A 16,446-nucleotide genomic window follows, 5' to 3' on the forward strand; every position below is an offset into this window, starting at 1 on the left:
GTTGTGCGCTGCTCTTGTCGCTATCTGTTGTGTCGGTGTTGCACGTGCATTTTGCCGGGGTGAGATGACACCACATCGTTGTGTTCCTGCCTCTTCGGAGTGGATTCTTCTCGTTCTGTCCGTCCTTGTGCATGAGTGCGCGATTCTGTCTCTCCTTTGCCGACTTCCCTTTTGGTGCATCACGCGTTTTCGGAAATGGCCGGTGCTCCTGTCGGTTGCACCGCCTGGGCTCTGTCCGAGTATTTTTCTCTGCGCCCTTTGGAATGCTTGTCTTATGTTGTGTCACACAACAGCTGTACGCTTGGCTGTTGATGGTTTCGTGGATGCCCGCCTACGAGGAGCGTTGGGGTCTCCCTGCTGCTGCTGTTTCGTGACGTTGAGCGGCGCTGGTTGCTGGCCTTGTCGCGTATGCCACTTTTGCGTTGTCTCATGTGCCGTTTAACATGCCATTCGCTGTGTTTAGTGTGTGTTCCCATTTTGTTCCTTTTCGTGGTCTTGTCGGTTGCCTCTCCTCTCTCTCGGGTGGGCCTGTCCGTGTTGATGGATGCGCGTCCTGTGTGCCTGTGTGTGTGTGTGTGTGCTTGAGGAGCGTTCCTTCATATTTTTTTTTTTCGCCTCCGAAAGGCTGTTCGCTGAGCATGTGAGACTAGCTCGAATAGGCGACATGTGTAAAGATTTTGTGATCGTTTGTTATCCGTATTTGTGAGATGCGAACACCATGGTGACAGCCACTACTACCACGTCCACCAATATCTCCCCTCGCCGTTTTCTACTCCGAGTGCTTTCTTCTGTTGCTTCCTCGTTGCCATGTGTGGCTTTGGCGTTACGCCTACTCCTGTGCATCTGTGGTGCTTTTTTCGCTGGGTCCAGTCTCCACTTCACTCTCTACCTCACTGTATCCATTCTGTTTTCGCTGCTCGTCCCTGCGCTTTTCTACTCAAATACCAGACCAGCTGTGATGTTGTAGCGGGGGCGCGCACGCCCATATCGCGCCGAGAAGGAATCTCGAGCGAACGAGCATCAGCCATGGTGTGAGGGACAGCGCCACAGACGCTACCGTGGGACTGGTTTCCTCAAACTTCGCCTGTCTTCTCATACTGACGGACGTGCGACTCAACGGTGATGAAAATGCTGTACTTTCACAGCTTCCCCCCTTCCGGCTTCTCCGCACGCACATGCGTGCAGGCAATGGCACAGAAAACGCTTGCCATCCAGGAGCATGCTTGGCCAACTGCGTGCGCATGCGAGGCTCGGAAAGGGGGTTCGACAGTGCAGTTCGCTGACACTTGAACCTTTCGTCTTCTCATCTGATTTGTGTCTTCCCCTCCTCCACTCGGCCAACGGCCATGTTGGATTCTCTCTCTTCCGCCTTCTTTCTCTCACCTGCGCGACTCACGTCATTATGGGGCGCGCCTTCTTTTGGACTCGTTTGTGTCCGTCTTTGGCGCTGTCTCTCGTGCGTCTCTATGCGTCTGAACCCAGAGAGGCGCACCGTGCCACCACAGCGCACGCACATCAGTGACACCGTTTTCAGCAGCTGCAGCACCACTAACGGGAGAGCACGCTCAGGACGAGAGAAAACGAAACAAGGGCGTAGCGCTCATATCATCCGCGGGCGGGACTATATGTCCATCGCTTCACTCTCGACACACGGAGCTACACACAAAAACACACAGATACGCGCATAGGTCGCGCACCGTAGATTGTGCTTCTCTCACTCCCCCCCCCACGCTCCCCCTCCAACGATTCTGCGCGTTGCCGCAGCACACTCGCTGCCGCGCCATTTGTGCAAAGTGTTTCTCGTGTTGTGCTCTCGTGCCTTCTCTCTGCTTGCTTGCCAGAACCAGAGCAAGGGAAAGACGCACACACAAACACAAACGCACAGGCCACTGCTCACAAGACTCCTCCAACCAGAGGCAGAGACAGCTCGCGTTGGGTGGACGTGTTGGCGGCTCTCCGTCGACTTCATCTTTCTGCTGCTGCGCATCTTTTTTTTTTCTTTGACTTTGTGCGTCCGTCGTCATTGAAGGCGAGCGCTCTGTTGTTTGCCCTTACGTGTGTGTGTGTGGCACACGTGCCGCTGCTTCAACGTCCTCGATCACCTTTGATTTGTTTTGTGTTTCCTTCCTTTTCTGCTCCTTACACCTGCGGCGTTGTTTGTGGCTGTGAAACCTGCTCCTCAACACGGACACGCTCCCTCCCCCGATCCCCTCCCTTCCTTTTCCTTTCCTTCCATTGCCATTCAGCTCACTGTTGTCGCCCCGTCCATCTCCCTCCTCTATCCTTGAGTGTTGGCTAGCGAGAGCGTTTCCGAGTACTGACGACAAGTCTGCTGAGCACCGCCGAAGGGAAGGAGGACGGGGAAAAACAAGCCGCAGCATTCACCGCACAGTGATCGCAAGAAAACTTGAGCTTGGAGAAGCTCGTCATTGCGCTGTTTCCGTCGTCGTGGTTAGCGTTGCCCACCGTGCGGATACCAGTGGCTGCTGAAAGGGGAAGAGGTAGCGCTTACATCGAGTTGGAGGACAAGGAAAGAGAAACGCTGTGACGGTGCTGGTCGTGGGGCTTTATCTTACTACCGCCGCCCTCTCTCGTGGTGCATGCTGACGTTGTCTCTCTTCGGTGGAGGTTGTCAGCATCGCCTGTCGGCTTCCCCCCCCTCCCCCCGCTTTTCTCTCTGCTCGATCTGCTGCACCCCTCCCCCAACCCACACCTGTCTGTGGCTTGTTTAAGGCATTCCTTTCGCATTGGATAATCGCCGGTGCCGTCTGCGTGTATTGCAGACGTGAGGGATAAGTGGCGGTGGGAAAGGCGGATTGGTAGCACGTGCACGCCTTTCCCGGGCTTTGTGTGCCCTCATTTTTCATCTCTAGTTTCTTTTCTTCTTCCCATCTCGTCTGTGTGTTTCCTGTTGTGGTTGTGAGAGTGTGCGGGTGCGTCTGCTGGCCAGACGTCGCTCATTCACTTGGTGTGTATCTCCTCCTCTTGCGTGCACTCATATTTTTGTTTTCTATTCCTCTTGCTTTCTTTTTTTTTTAGGTGGGGGAGGGGTAGGTGAATATCCTTGGTGCTGCTGCTAAAGCTGTGTTGGTGGTTCAACGACTGCGAGCTCGCTGTCCCTCGGTGTGTTTATATGTTATGCGTTTGGTTTACATCATCCGGTTAGACGTAAGCAAAGGGGGAGAAAAAAGAAGCCGACCAACAGACCAAAAGACAAGAGGCGAGACGCCTGCTCATCTGCAGACGCGGTGCGCTCGCATCGTTGCTTCTTTGTGTGTCGTTCACAGTGGGTGGCTCTCTGTCCATTCGACTTTGCATTCTATTTCTTATTTTCCTTAAATTGCTCTGCGTGTGCGTGCGAGTGGGTGTCAGCGGTGTCTACCTGCAGCGTTGCCAATAGCATTCTTGTGTACGCGCAGGATACCCGTGCTTTAGTCCTTTCTTACATCTTTTCCTTACTCACCTCTCCTATTCTCATTTACTTCTCCTCACTCATTTTCACGTGGCGCGCCACCATCCACATACCTCCGCGTCCCCCCACTTCTCCACCCTCAACAAGTGTGTGTGTGTGTGTGTCTGTGTTGGTGGACTTGCCAGCAGGTTGTCGCGGCATTCTCTTTTCATATGTCGTTTAGTTTTGCGTATTTGTTTCCTTCCGACTCTCAGCTGCTTTTGCACCACCGATTCGTGTCGACACTTGTCTTGTTCTCGCCATCGTATTCCCCTGTACAAGATTCTATTCGGCCTTCCTCCTGTCACGTTCCGTCTATCCCGCTCCTGCCGTCGCCGTGTACCTTAGACACCCACACACACCTACAAGAAGCGCAGCGCGTTCGGTACGCCTGCCTGTCATTGACCCCTGCAGCGTTGGGAAAGGAATTAAAGTACGTGAGTGACGCCCTTTTTCTTGTCTGTTTTCCAAATCCCAGAGAGCGGGCGCGTGCGCGTGTGATTCGCTCGCCTTCCTCTCTGGCGGCGTAGCGCGCATAGTCGAAGGCGAGAACGACGCTGAGAATATCAAAGTGGTCGTGCAACAGCCCGGAGGAAAAGTAGTGGTCAGCCGTTGTGGCAGTGTTGCTTCCACGTTCACATCCGCGCAGTCATCGAAAGAGGAAGCGAACCAGACAGCACGAAAGTCTCGGCGCTTGCTCCCCCCTCTCACACGCACGCAAGCACGCACGCGGAGAGTGACCCAGATACTCGATTGTGAGACAAGCACACATCAGGCCCCCACTCTTCCATCCGCAGCAGTGACTGCTACTAAAAAAAGAAGGAAAACGAAGGGTCAGCCAGTACCCACGTCTCAGAGAAGCACCGACAAAAAGAGATTTCGTTTTGTTGTTGTTTTCGGCTCAGCGCTGGCTAGTCTCTTTTTTTTTTTTTGATGACTTCGTTTTTGGTCGCCTGCTAGTGTCCCTTCCGCTGCCTTTTTCCTCATTGATTCATTCACCAAGTCATGCCGACGTATCAGGAGATGCCCTCGCCGCGGCTGCGGAGGTCGAAACATGCTGCCGAGCCTATCGAAGCCACGCAGCGCCAAGAGGAGAATGAGATGAACGGCCACTTCCACACTCCGATGCTACAGCCCGAAGAACCACCGACGACACCAACAAGGTCGGCTGAGAAACGTACCGACATCCCAACCAGATTGGATGATTCTCGTCGACTAGGGTACACGAAGACTTCACCGAACGCAAGGCACGCCTTCACGGAAGCCAGCACCGCCACGAGGGGCCTCGTGCCGATGCGAAGGTACATGGCAGTGAGCACCTCCGACAGCTTCGAAAGCGCCGTTGTCTTTCATTCGCCTGACCAGGCAGCCGTGAGGATGGTGTCTGGCGTGCTCAGCGCCAGCGAACAGAAAAGCTCCAGCAGCGGCGCTTCCCAGATGAAGGTTGGCAGCGACGCCGTGAACCTCACCCTCGTGGAGGACGACGACAGCGACGATCTCGAGGACAGGAACATCGAGGACGACAAGATAGATGACGGCTACGGTGCCGGGGTTGTGTTCGAGCTTTACAAGCCGATGGAGATGCGGCGGCCTGAGCACACGTTCAGCAAGGGGTCGCCACTCCCGCCTGCGGTGCTGACAAGGCGGCTTCCAGCCGGCGGGGTATCCGGTCGTCGCTACAACTGCTCGAACGGATCGCGCGAGAAGGTTGGTGGGCGGTATCCCACACTCTCCCAAAGTTCGCGGCTTGAGGATATCCGCAGGCTGCCGCCGCACGGAGGGGAAATGTGTAAGAGCAGCAACATCTCCGTCGACAGAACTCGCGCCATGGCACAGGAAGACATGGTGCGCAACAGCTCCGCCGACAGCTTCAGCGTCGACGGGGCTGGGACAGCTTTCCAGAACAGCGGGCAGCCGCAGCGCATAGATTCCTCCATGAACTCGCAGTTCTTCTTCAAGTCGAGACAGCGGCGCAACGGGATGAACGCGTCTGTCGTCCACGGCGGCAGCCACCACGACTCCATGAGCAGCCCCAGCGAGTCCCCGCAGGTGTCCGCAGACGTCGCGGCACCCACACTGATGAATGCCAGTGGGCCTCACCTTTTCCGCTCGGACCAGGTGGCGCTCATTTCTCATTGCCGTCGACAGAGCCGACATACGCACGCGAATCACCACCTACACAACCATAATCACCGTCGCAGCGACGGCGACGCGGCTGGGGAAGCTGCCAGCCTAATGGACGGAATAGTGCTCGGCATGGCTTCCGTGGACCCCTTGACCGGCGACGGCGAGGCAGGCATGACGACGTCTCTGTCGATTACAGACGGATTCGACCTTGTACGCGCGCCAATAACGGGGCTGCGCGCGATGGTGCTCGGGAACAACGCCGTGGAGGAAGAGGAGGCCGCCGAGGACCCCGAGATGCGCGCACGCCAGGCGGAGCAGCTCAAGCACTTCTACTCAAAAGTGGTGCGGCAGCATCGCAACTGTGCCGAGAGCGGTGCGCCAGCGGGAGGCAACTCGCCACCAACGTCGGTGACAAGAAGCGCTTCGACTCTGCAGGCGACGCAGGCTCTCCGCATCGACGACGCCGCCGCCGACTGCGTCACGCCCGGGCATGAATTCGGCGCACTTATTCTCTCGCAGTCATCCCCTCTAGGGGATGAGGGGAGAGCTGCACTGGTTCTTGAGAGCGTCGTCGCGAAGAAGGCGAAGAAGCGAGAGAAGAGGGTGATGTTCAACATAAACGGCATGGAGCAGCCGCACACCGAAGGCGGCGGCGTCGCAAACCTGCTCAATCACGGCACCCCACAACCGACGTGTGCTCTGGTGCCTCATGCGCCATCGCCGTTGGCGCTGCAGTGCTTCGGCGGTGAAAGGACCTCCAGCAGCGGCGAAGCGGAGGTGAACGACTTGGCTACCGGGGAGTCACCGCTGCCGCCGGCCTCGCTTCGCATGGCACGGAGGGTCGGTGACATGCAGAATCAGCTGACCTCGGCCACAAGCGCAACAAGGACAGAGACGCTCACCAGCTCCGCCGACGAAGCCGTGCCTGCGCTACCTTCGCCTGTGACGCCGGTGCGAGGAGCACCGAACATGTCGTCCTTACACGCTCCGCGGCGCGCGAACGAAGATGACGAGCACCCTCTCACCGATCCGCTCACTCCTTCGGCGTCCGCCAACTTTGCACAGCAGCAGTTGCCGACGTTCGCTCCCACGGCGACGGCATCGTCATCTCCATCGCCCCCAGCGCCGCCGTCCACAACTCTGGGGAAGCTGAGCGCCATCTTCGACGAGGCGCCGCGGAAACGCTGCTTTTCTGGCGGTAAAGCGTCAACGTCGTCGACGAAGCACCGTAAAGCGGCCATGGCCCTCGTTGCGGAGGCGGGCGACGCCATCGTGCTGCCGCAATCCAGTACCACCTTCGTTCCCCGATCGCGGCCCCCCTGCTCACATCTTGTCCCCCCGAACGTGCTCAGCTCGCTGGAGGTGCGCCTGCCCGACCGAGATTCGTCTAAGAAAGGGAGCTCACGGCCACGGCACCCGCCTCAGACGAGCCTCTACATCTCATGTGCTCAGGCAAAATATCTGTCGCCTCTGCACTCAGCAGAGGGCAGCGTTCCTCCGGTGCACCACCTCAAGTCGAGGGGTACGGCCACGCAAGTCGTTATGCCGCCATTGCTGCGCACTGCGCAGGCTGTCTCAGACCGCGAGGTACCCTCCGAGCCGATGCAGAAACCATCGACCACGGTGTCGACGGTAGCGACCGCCGCCGCTGGGCTGACTACAGGAAAGCGGAATGAAAATGTCGACAAAAGCCGGCGTAACTCACAGCATAGCAGTGCATCCTCCTTTCCCATAGTGAAATCGCATGCAGTCAAGACAGACCTTCCACTGCTGCCGGCGCAGTCCTCCAGCCGGCTGTCCAGAAAGGAGTCGCCGCGCGAGTGGGCCAGCAACAAGCCTTCCTCCCCCTCCGTCTCTGATGATGAGGTGCCGGTGCCGCGGCCTTCCGCCTTGGCGCGGCACTTTTCCATCCCTCGCGAGACCGCCACGACGGTGGCGGGTTCTGATGCAGCTGTCGGCGCAGGCCGCGAGCAGCAAATGAGTGATTTTACAATGAGTAGAAGGTCCATCTCTGGCGATCCCGACACGGCCTCTTCCAGGGCAACCCGATCTTCAGGGCACGCGGTGCCCCATCTACTCGCCATCACTGTGCCGAGGCACACATGAAAGTGCCGTGATGCCCACGGGGGGGGGGGGGCGGGGGCGTTGGTGATTGCCGTTTTCCTGTCGTGTGTGTGTTTGTTTTTTGTTGTTGTGGATGTGTACGAGGGCCCGTGATGATGTGACTGCGTCGGAGCTCGTCGACCTTGTCAGTGCATCTCTATTAGCTCGCATTTGCCATTGTTTTGTGCTGGCCAAGCATTCACTTGCGCTTCGCTGCGCTTCACTCTTTTTTTTTCACGTGTGCGCTTGTGTCTTGGTGGGTCGTGCGTAGAGTCTGTTGTGATCGCTTGATCGTTACCGGGTCGGTAAGGATGGACGAGCGCGCGTGCGTGTGGAGAACGAACTCCGTTATCCTAGGGTACAACACAAGGGGATGCCGGTACACGCATGAGCGATCTCCGGCCCCCGAAATGGGTGTCTGAATGCAGTGGAGAGAACTCGACGCGTCTTCGTCGATTCACCGAGTGGGGAGCAGTGGTGAAGGCGCTCTGGAAGTAGCACGATCTCGAGCTACTCGGTATGAGGAGGGCTCTTCTGATCCTTCCCAGCGTAAAGCTCTCCCGGCGCCGTCGGTCTCATCACGAGGCCGAATCGACGCTCTCCTGTGCACTCTGGCGCACGCTGATCACCTATCTCGGCCTACACCCCTTTCCTCCCCCCTCCACACACACATACACATACGGCATTGCTCCTCTCCCTCATCACCTACTCCGTTCGCTTCATTCCTCGCTGACTGTGACACGAACACTGCATGAGCGCACAATCTTATGCAAGCACTGACTAGGCGCACGCGCTTCGCGGCAGCTGCGCATGACGTGTGAACCGCTGGCATCGCTGTCGCCGCACCTTGCTTTGCAAGCGCTATTCAGTGTCGCTGCACCTATCTCGTCAATATGCACTACCTACCTGCGTGAGCTGCTGTGGCCGTCGCGGCTACGCGACGGAGTTCCATTGAGTGCCAGCGTTGTGGTGCTCACAGTCGTCGTTACAGGGTTGCGACTGAGCAAGTCACTGTGCTTTGGGGATGGCGTTTACCTGCGCCGACGAGTGCTCCTCCTTGTAAGGATTCGCGCGTTCGTTGTGCGGTGGGAGGCGAGTTGCATGGCGGAGGTGGAGGCCTGTTGCGCAGATGTTGACGGTCAGGCTGCTGCCGTGCTCGCCCGCTACATGGGATGGCGAGCGGCAAAAAGGGTCGGCGCGTGGTGGGCGGCAGCGGTGGTGGCAGACGTGCCATCATTGCAGCCGCCGATAGCGTCGCCGGCGTCGTTTTCCGGAATTGTGCCGTCCTTTGCCTTCTCAAACGATATAGTGCTGGAGGAAGCGCTCGAGCTCGCCTACATGGCTGACAGCGTCCTGCGACTCGCCGATGATCGACGGTGGCTGGAGCGGTTTGTGACGATCCTCCAATACGTTCTACTTCGCCGCGCCTCTTTGATAGAGGAGGCACAGCTGTACCGGTGCCTCCGCGAGCGTGCCCTTTTTCCATGCCACCCTGCGACACGCAAGCGCAAGGGGGCCGTCCAGGGAGATCGAGGAACGCAGCGCAGCACGTGGGCTGCGGCGTGGCGAGTGCACCACCGCCCTACGTGGTTGGCACCACTCTCCGGCGGTGCCCGGTTTCTCTGCCTACCGCTCAGTTACTTCCCAGTGGAGGCCGTGCTGCCCTACGTTGCGTGCGAGACGTGGCTTAGCGACCGTCTGCTGAGCACAATCCTGCCTCGGTGGGAACGGCTTTGCGTGCGCTCGTTGCGGCGGAAGCAGAAACTCGCGCCACCTGAGCCGACACTCGTGACTGGTGCGCGAGCGGAAAAGATGTCCAGCAAGGTACAATACTGGTTTCTACGCTACACCGCCCCAATCCTGCGCACCTGTGTCGAGCAGCAGCGCGCCGCCGCGCGCCGCTTCTGCATGCAGGAGCTGAGCACCGCTGCCGGCTATGACAACGCCGCTTCGAGTGGCCTTCCACGCAGCTCTCTTGCGCTCTTGTGGCGATGTCTGAGAAGCACGCGCACGTACTCGGCATCAGCAGCATCTACTTCAGCGGACAGTGCCGTGCCGGATAAGGACACGTCTAGACTTGTGCGCCGCGTGCTGATTCTTCGTGCTGTCTCCCAGGCTGTCACCGTCATCTTTCAGGTGTGCTGCCCTCGCCTCAACGTCCGCTACGTCACGGAACTGATGGTTGCTGGTTACTGCGCGCAGGGAGAGCGCACCTCGCCATCTCCAAAGCCCACCACCACCACCACCGACGCAGCAGCAGCGTCGCCTGTAGACACGCTGCTGCGCTCTATGTCTGCTGAAATGGGATGGGCACTGGTAGCAGGCGTAGCAGAGGCGCTGCTGACACGCTTCGCAGGCATCACTGGCCACCAGTTGTCGGTGCTGCTCGCCGACGCCGCTACGCGACGAGTTGAGCAAGAGCTCCTGTGCGTCGACGAAGCCTTCTACTGTCGCTGGCTCCGCTGTGCATCTGGTGAGGCAGACAGTGTGGAAGTTACCGGCTTAGCAACATCGCCCGGTAGGCGAATGTCCCCTGTTGGCATGCTGCCAGCGCGCCCCTTCATCACAGCCGATGATGTCCTCGCAGTGGGGCGGCGTGGTGGCGAGCGAATGCTCGCGTTGCACGACGCTGTAGTGAAGCGGTCACTGCGGTGTGTCGCACTTATCGCTCGCGCGGCCGTCACGCGAGAGTGGCGGCCACTAGTTGGTGCGGCTGTGACGGCCTGGGTGGATGCGCCGGCGCTGCTCTCTTCCTTGTCTGTTGCGGTGGGCTACTCGACTCCATCCGATGTCGCGCGGCTGCTATCGCGACGGGAGGAGAGCCTGCCAAGCAGGAGCCCCGTCGGCCTGCGGCTGCTGCTTGAGGTTCTCGTGGATGAGGAGAGTGACACAACAGCACCACCGGACACACGGCAGCGACGCCGACGGCAGCTGCGGAATCCGTACTTGGCGCTCGTCGCGTGCTCGAATGTTTGGACGTTCGAGCACCTGCTGGCTGACACAAAACGGAGCGTGGCGAACCTCTGCGCCCATGTGTGCCAACTAAAGGCCGTGTACGCCGCCGTTGCCGTGTATCCGTACGCGGTTTCGTCGGTGAGACACGTCACGACGGCAGCAGACGTCATCGCCGCAATGCAGGAGGATGTGCGTTGCGTGCTGTACTACAGCGTCTACCAGATGGAGCATACATGCAGGAAACGGTGTGGCGGCGCTGTCGCAGCGTCGCCGCTGCTGCACCCGCTTCTGGACCCTGAGGAGACGGCGCTGCTTCAGCAGCCGAGCGCGCTCTCCTACCTCCCTGCGCATGTGGACTACTTTGACCTGTTCTCTCTACCGTACCGCTTTGTTCTGCGGCAGTTGGGGCTGGAGATGGTGTTTGCTTACCGGACCGCAGCGGGCATGCGGCAGGAGTCGCGGCAGATGGCCGAGGAATGGTGGGTGCAGGCGCTCTTCAACAGCTCCTTCAACCCCCTCACGTCGGCACTGCACGAGGCTTTCCAGCTCACTGCATCCTGTGCGACTGTGCTGCTCCTCTGCTTGCAGTCCGTGGACGGGATGTGGGTGGTGTGTCCGCTTCCGTTGCCTGTTCTTCTCCGGCAAGCTCACGCGGTGCAATTCTACCGCGATCTTCTGCGCAGTGGTGTGACAGCGCAGCGCCTCGAGGACGGCGTAGCTCCGTTGCAGCAGTTGTGTGAGAACCTGCCCCACGCCGTCGTGTCGGATGCGGCAACGCTGCTGCGCTCTTCGTTGCAGGGTAAGAGCTCCTCCGCGGCACCCCTCTCCGCGCTTCAGCGGCGCCGCCGCCACTGGCGTCAGGTGCTGACTGCGAGTCGACCAGAGCTCTGCTTTAATGCAGACGATGACATTGTCGGAGGACTGCGTCTCCGCGGCGGCGTCAGCTGGCACCACGTGTACTTCACTTACCCTCAACTCTTTGTGGCCCCCAACACAGAAGACACAGGGCAGGAGAGCGTAAGCGACACCTGTGGTGTGCGACCCACCATCGCTGACGCATGTTTTGCGTGTCCCGCGGTGGGTATGACGGCCGTGGTTGGCCCAAGTGGGGCGGGAAAGAGTTCGCTCAATCTGCTGCTGCGGCGCCTCTACGACCCGGTCGCCGTGGTGGAGCTCGCTCACGAGGGCGGAACGGCGCGGTCGCCTCCCGACCAGCAGCTGGGCGCCTATGTTGACCTGAATCATGTGGGTGCCACCGCTGATGCAGAGGACGTTCTTGTCGAGGTCCTGCGTCTCGCCCTCGTTGAAAGCGCACTGCCGCCGCCATCCAACAACGTGGCACCCCACTCTCCATCTCTCCTCAGTGCGGCTGATGGGCAGAGAGTCACGTCGCAGCCTTCGCCAACGGCCTCTGCCGCCCCGGTTACCTCACCCCGTTACCGTCTGCGAGCGCAGCCCGGCTATATTGCCCTTGACGGCATTCCGCTATCCCTTTTTGCCGCCGCCTACGTGCGCCAGTGGCTCGGCTGGCTGCGGCAAACACCGCATGTGCATCCGCGCCAAAGCTTCTTGTCCAACGTGCGCGGCTCAGCGATGCACGTGACGGTGTGCGACGTACAACGGGCCCTGCGCGTGTGCGGCTGCGACGCCTTCGTGGAAGAGAAGCAGCGCACTTTGCGAGATGCCGCTGGCCACTTAAGCGGTGGTGAAGCTCAGCGGCTGGCATTGGCAAGCGTTGTCGCGGTCTTGCTCGCGCGCTCTCGGGTGGAGCTGCTAAACGGCATGCCATTGCACGACAGCGACGTTGGCACGGCGGCAGCAGCAGCGGCAGTTGGCGGGTTGGTGCTTGACGAGCCAACGAGCAACCTCGATGCCGCCAACGAGAACCACCTTCTGGCTGCACTGGAAGCCTTGCAGGGAGGAGGCGGTGAAGCTGATTCGGAGTGTGGGACAGGGTTGCCCCTCTTTACATGGATGATATCGCACCGCATGTCGTCGCTGCGCTTGGCGCAGCACATGGTCGTCGTGGAGAACGGCCGTGTCACGGCGAGTGGACCCTCTGCAGAAGTAACGGAAGCAAACTTGTTCGCGAAGACACAGCTGCAGCTGCAGCAGCTCACGGATATATCGGCGTCGGCGCGCGCCGACGCGGCTCCTTAGCGTGCAACGAGTGGTGGTGGTGGCGGAGTATTCTAGGTGCGTGTATCTGTGTTTTTGCGTTAATGGCAGTGCAGTGGTGCTACGTGCTCGCCTGTATGTGCCTTTGGCAGTGCATGTTCAACACCTCGCCGCCCACTCCGTTGCTGCTTCGCCGCAGCTGGTCTCCGCATCACATACGACGACGGCGCGGCATGTCACTGGCTGGGGCCCCTCATCCCTCCTAGCTGGACGGACGTCCCTGCGAAGTCTTTTCGTCGGAACCGCTTGATGTGTGTTGGCCGGTCCTTACGGATGCAGCGGCGGCGCTTCGTTTCACTTCTCAAGCACTTGTCCACCACGTAGCACAGGCAGGACAGCAAAAAAAAAGAGAAACGTATAAAGGACCTTCATGATAGAGCTGATGATGTGCCCGTCGGCAGTTTCGCGTGCATGGCTCTTTCACGCGACCCTCAGCGGAGGGGAGGACTCGCAGACGCAGTCCGTGTCCCTCCATTGCCGCCACCGCTCCTTCCTCTACCTCGTAGCTGCAGCGGCAGTGCAAACAGCTTCAGCGAGTGCCCAGCCGCCGCTCCTCCGCCCCTCTCTGCTACCCCTTTGTATGCCATGCTGCCTCACCCTCACTCTTTTATCCCTCTGTCTGCGCACGGCTTGCGGTGACACAAAAATCGCGCCACCGTGTGTCTGCGTGGATCTGTTTGCAGACACGTTCTTGTTCCCCCCTCCCTTTTTCACCGGTGTAGAAGACGTCGCTTGCAACGTGTCCATCCAAACTGTGTTGCAGGCCCCTCCCTTCCACCGCACCACATCCCTCGCCGTGCACTCATGAATGGCGGCGGTGCTGCACGGCACGCGGAGGCTGGCTTTCCGTTTTGGGTCAACGACATAGACTCCTTCGCATCCGTGCCACAGCGTCATGCACCACTCTCGTGCTCCCTGCTTCGCCTCCGCGACTTGTTCCGCTGCGACGTCGCCGATCCTGGCGAGTGCTGGCAGCACATCCTGCTCTCCAGCTACGTGACTGACCTTCCATGGCTGCTGGCGACAGTGCCGGAGCTGTCCGCTGTGACAGGGAAACTGGTGCTGCTCAGCGGCGAAAAAGGGACGGCGACGCTGCGGCGCACCACCGGCGATTCTTCGTGTCCATACACAGCAGCGTCGCCGCTGATGGACCGCGTGAACCCGTTCATGGCTGCCTTGCGCGAGCAAGCGAGGCCCACGTCTGCGTTACACACCACCCTTTCGCGCGAACGCCTTGCTGTTCTCGAGCCGCCGTTGCCCGTGGCCTTTGGGACGCACCACACCAAAATGGCGCTCTGCGTCAACGGCAGAGGCCTGCGTGTTTCTATCTTCACCGCTAACCTTGTCGAGCAGGACTGGTGCCGGAAGTCGCAAGGCATCTACGTACAGGACTTCCCATGGAAGACGGCGACGGTGCGCTCAAACGACGACTCCGCGGATGCGACTATGGTGGAAACAGCAACGAGCAGCACCAGTAACAGCAACAATGGCAGTAACACCTTCACAAAGGGCGCTGAATTCGTCGCGCATCTGCGCCACTACTTGATGCAATGCGGCGTGAGTCTTGCCGCTGCATGTGCTTCACCGACAGATGCGGCATCCGCGGCTGGCCCCCTCGGGATCTTCGAAACGGATTTCCTATCTCACATCGATTTCTCGGCTGCAGCCGTGTGGCTCGTCAGCTCCGTCCCCGGAACGTACGCGCACGGTGAGGTCTGTCCTGGCTACCGTGTCGGGCTTTGTCGACTGGCGGAGGTGCTACGGCGCTCGGCACTGACGATGGCCACGTCGCCGGCGTCCGTCGACCTGAGCTGGCAGTACAGCTCCCAGGGCTCGCTCAATCCAGCGTTTCTGAACTCGCTGCAAGCAGCCATGTGCGGGGAGTCGGCGGCAGTGATTGAGTCCGGTGACGCACCGCGAGGCGTGCGTGACGTGCAGGTGGTATACCCCACCGAGGAAGAAGTGCGGAACAGCTGGGAGGGCTGGCGAGGCGGCATGTCACTCCCTCTGCGTGTGCAGTGCTGCCATGAGTTTGTGAACGCGCGCTTGCATCGCTGGGGCAGCAGCGAGGAGGGTCACACGGCAAAGCGTGCATTCCCACGGCCACCCAAAGTCGCAGCGGCCCACGCCAGCCGTGAGGATGCTGTGGATGTAGATGGAGTGGACATCGATGGAGGCGAGGAGACGACGCCATCACTGGCGGGCAGCTGCGCAGCCGACCGACAGTTTGCGCTGCCCCATATTAAGTCGTACGCGGCCGTTGCACCAGACCGTTCCTGCGTCCGTTGGTTTCTTCTGACGAGTGCAAATCTCTCCCAGGCGGCGTGGGGTAGCCTAAGCAGGAAGGTGAACCAGCGCGGTTCGCGGCAACAGCTCGTGCGCTCGTACGAGCTGGGCGTTCTCTACGACTCCCATTCTGCTATTTACCCGTCAGCATCATCGTGGTTCAGCGTGGTGGCCGAGTCGAGGATCGAGCTTCCGAACGCACGCAATTCTCGTGCGATGCTGTACGAGACGCCGCTCGGCGTTGACACTCAGGATGTGTGTCTGTACATACCATACAACCTCCTTTGCCCGACCCCGTACGCAAGCACTGCCGCTCTGCGAGCGCACAGGCACGCACCTGACGAGGGTGAGCAGGCCGTCGAAGAAGCGGCGCTGGACTGTAGTGATGTGCCGTGGGTGCTAGACATGCCACATCGGGGTAAGGACGCCTACGGCCTCGAGGTCGAGGAGGCGTTCGAGAGCATCGTTTCTCCAAATTTATCAAAGTGGCAGCCTCGTACGCGCGCCATGGACACCGCACCGCTGTGCAGCATCGGGGCCCCCCGTAAGCGCATGCGTGAGGCGTAGAGCGCGAGGGAGACAGGCACGCGCGTTCGTGTTTATGTTCGAGGCCCGTTGCTCGCTACAGCGCCGTCGAGCGACTACCAGGACGAACAAGAAAAGCTGTCCCCCTCCACATCATTTCTCTGAATCCGCCCTCGGACAGAGATCGCCAGCGCGCCACCACGGGACATGTCAGTCACACAGCCACAGATGACTAGCAAAAAGTAAGACAGAAAGTCAGAGATGCTCACGCCGCAAGGCGGAATGGTGGAGTAAGGAGTCCGCGACAAGCGAACTTTACGCCATCTGCTCCCCAGCGTAACGATTTGTTTACGTTCGCAACCTGCTCCGTCTCCGCAGCCCCACACCCCTTCCCACACACGCCGCGGTGCCTGCGGTGGCGTCCGCTACGCTCCCCTTATGTTCGTTTTCGCCACACTCGCTCTCCCTCATCCCACCTACACGTCACCGCGGCCCTTTTTTCCCTCCGTCTCCCTCCCCCACTCCCCGCCAGCTTACCCCTCCCCATAATTCAAAGGGAACCCCCCTAACACCTCCCTCTTTACCTGTGCTTTCTATCTCTGCCTCCCAGTGTTCTGCGGCCGTCTTGCACGCGAGCGATGCCTCCCTTCCCCGCGACGAAAGAGGCACAATCACAGTCATCATAACGCTCACACGCTGAGGTGACCACGGCCACCATCAGCGCCACCATCCGTCACCCGCCTCGTATCGCTTTTGACATCATCTCCACAAACTCAGTTGCAGGTGATGCTCTGGTATTCTTGAAAAACTTCTGATTTGTG

General features: G+C 59.6%; 3 protein-coding genes across 3 annotated transcripts; all 3 read left to right on the forward strand.

Annotated features, from left to right (window-relative positions):
• Positions 1-4,456: 4,456 nt before the first annotated feature.
• Positions 4,457-7,684, forward strand: LINJ_33_3190 (hypothetical protein, unknown function; the record flags this gene model as incomplete). Its single annotated transcript, XM_001468327.2, has 1 exon — positions 4,457-7,684. The coding sequence occupies one exon, from the start codon at positions 4,457-4,459 to the stop codon at positions 7,682-7,684; it is 3,228 nt and encodes a 1,075-aa protein (XP_001468364.2).
• A 1,098-nt stretch (positions 7,685-8,782) lies between these two features.
• Positions 8,783-12,796, forward strand: LINJ_33_3200 (ABC transporter family-like protein; the record flags this gene model as incomplete). The annotated part of the gene is made up of 1 exon (XM_001468328.1): positions 8,783-12,796. One exon carries the CDS (start codon positions 8,783-8,785, stop codon positions 12,794-12,796), a length of 4,014 nt encoding a protein of 1,337 aa, XP_001468365.1.
• An 822-nt stretch (positions 12,797-13,618) lies between these two features.
• Positions 13,619-15,667, forward strand: TDBP1 (tyrosyl-DNA phosphodiesterase 1; the record flags this gene model as incomplete). The annotated part of the gene is made up of 1 exon (XM_001468329.1): positions 13,619-15,667. One exon carries the CDS (start codon positions 13,619-13,621, stop codon positions 15,665-15,667), a length of 2,049 nt encoding a protein of 682 aa, XP_001468366.1.
• Positions 15,668-16,446: the final 779 nt, after the last annotated feature.

This window comes from Leishmania infantum, chromosome 33, assembly GCF_000002875.2.
Source record: "Leishmania infantum JPCM5 genome chromosome 33".
NCBI lineage: Eukaryota > Euglenozoa > Kinetoplastea > Trypanosomatida > Trypanosomatidae > Leishmania > Leishmania infantum.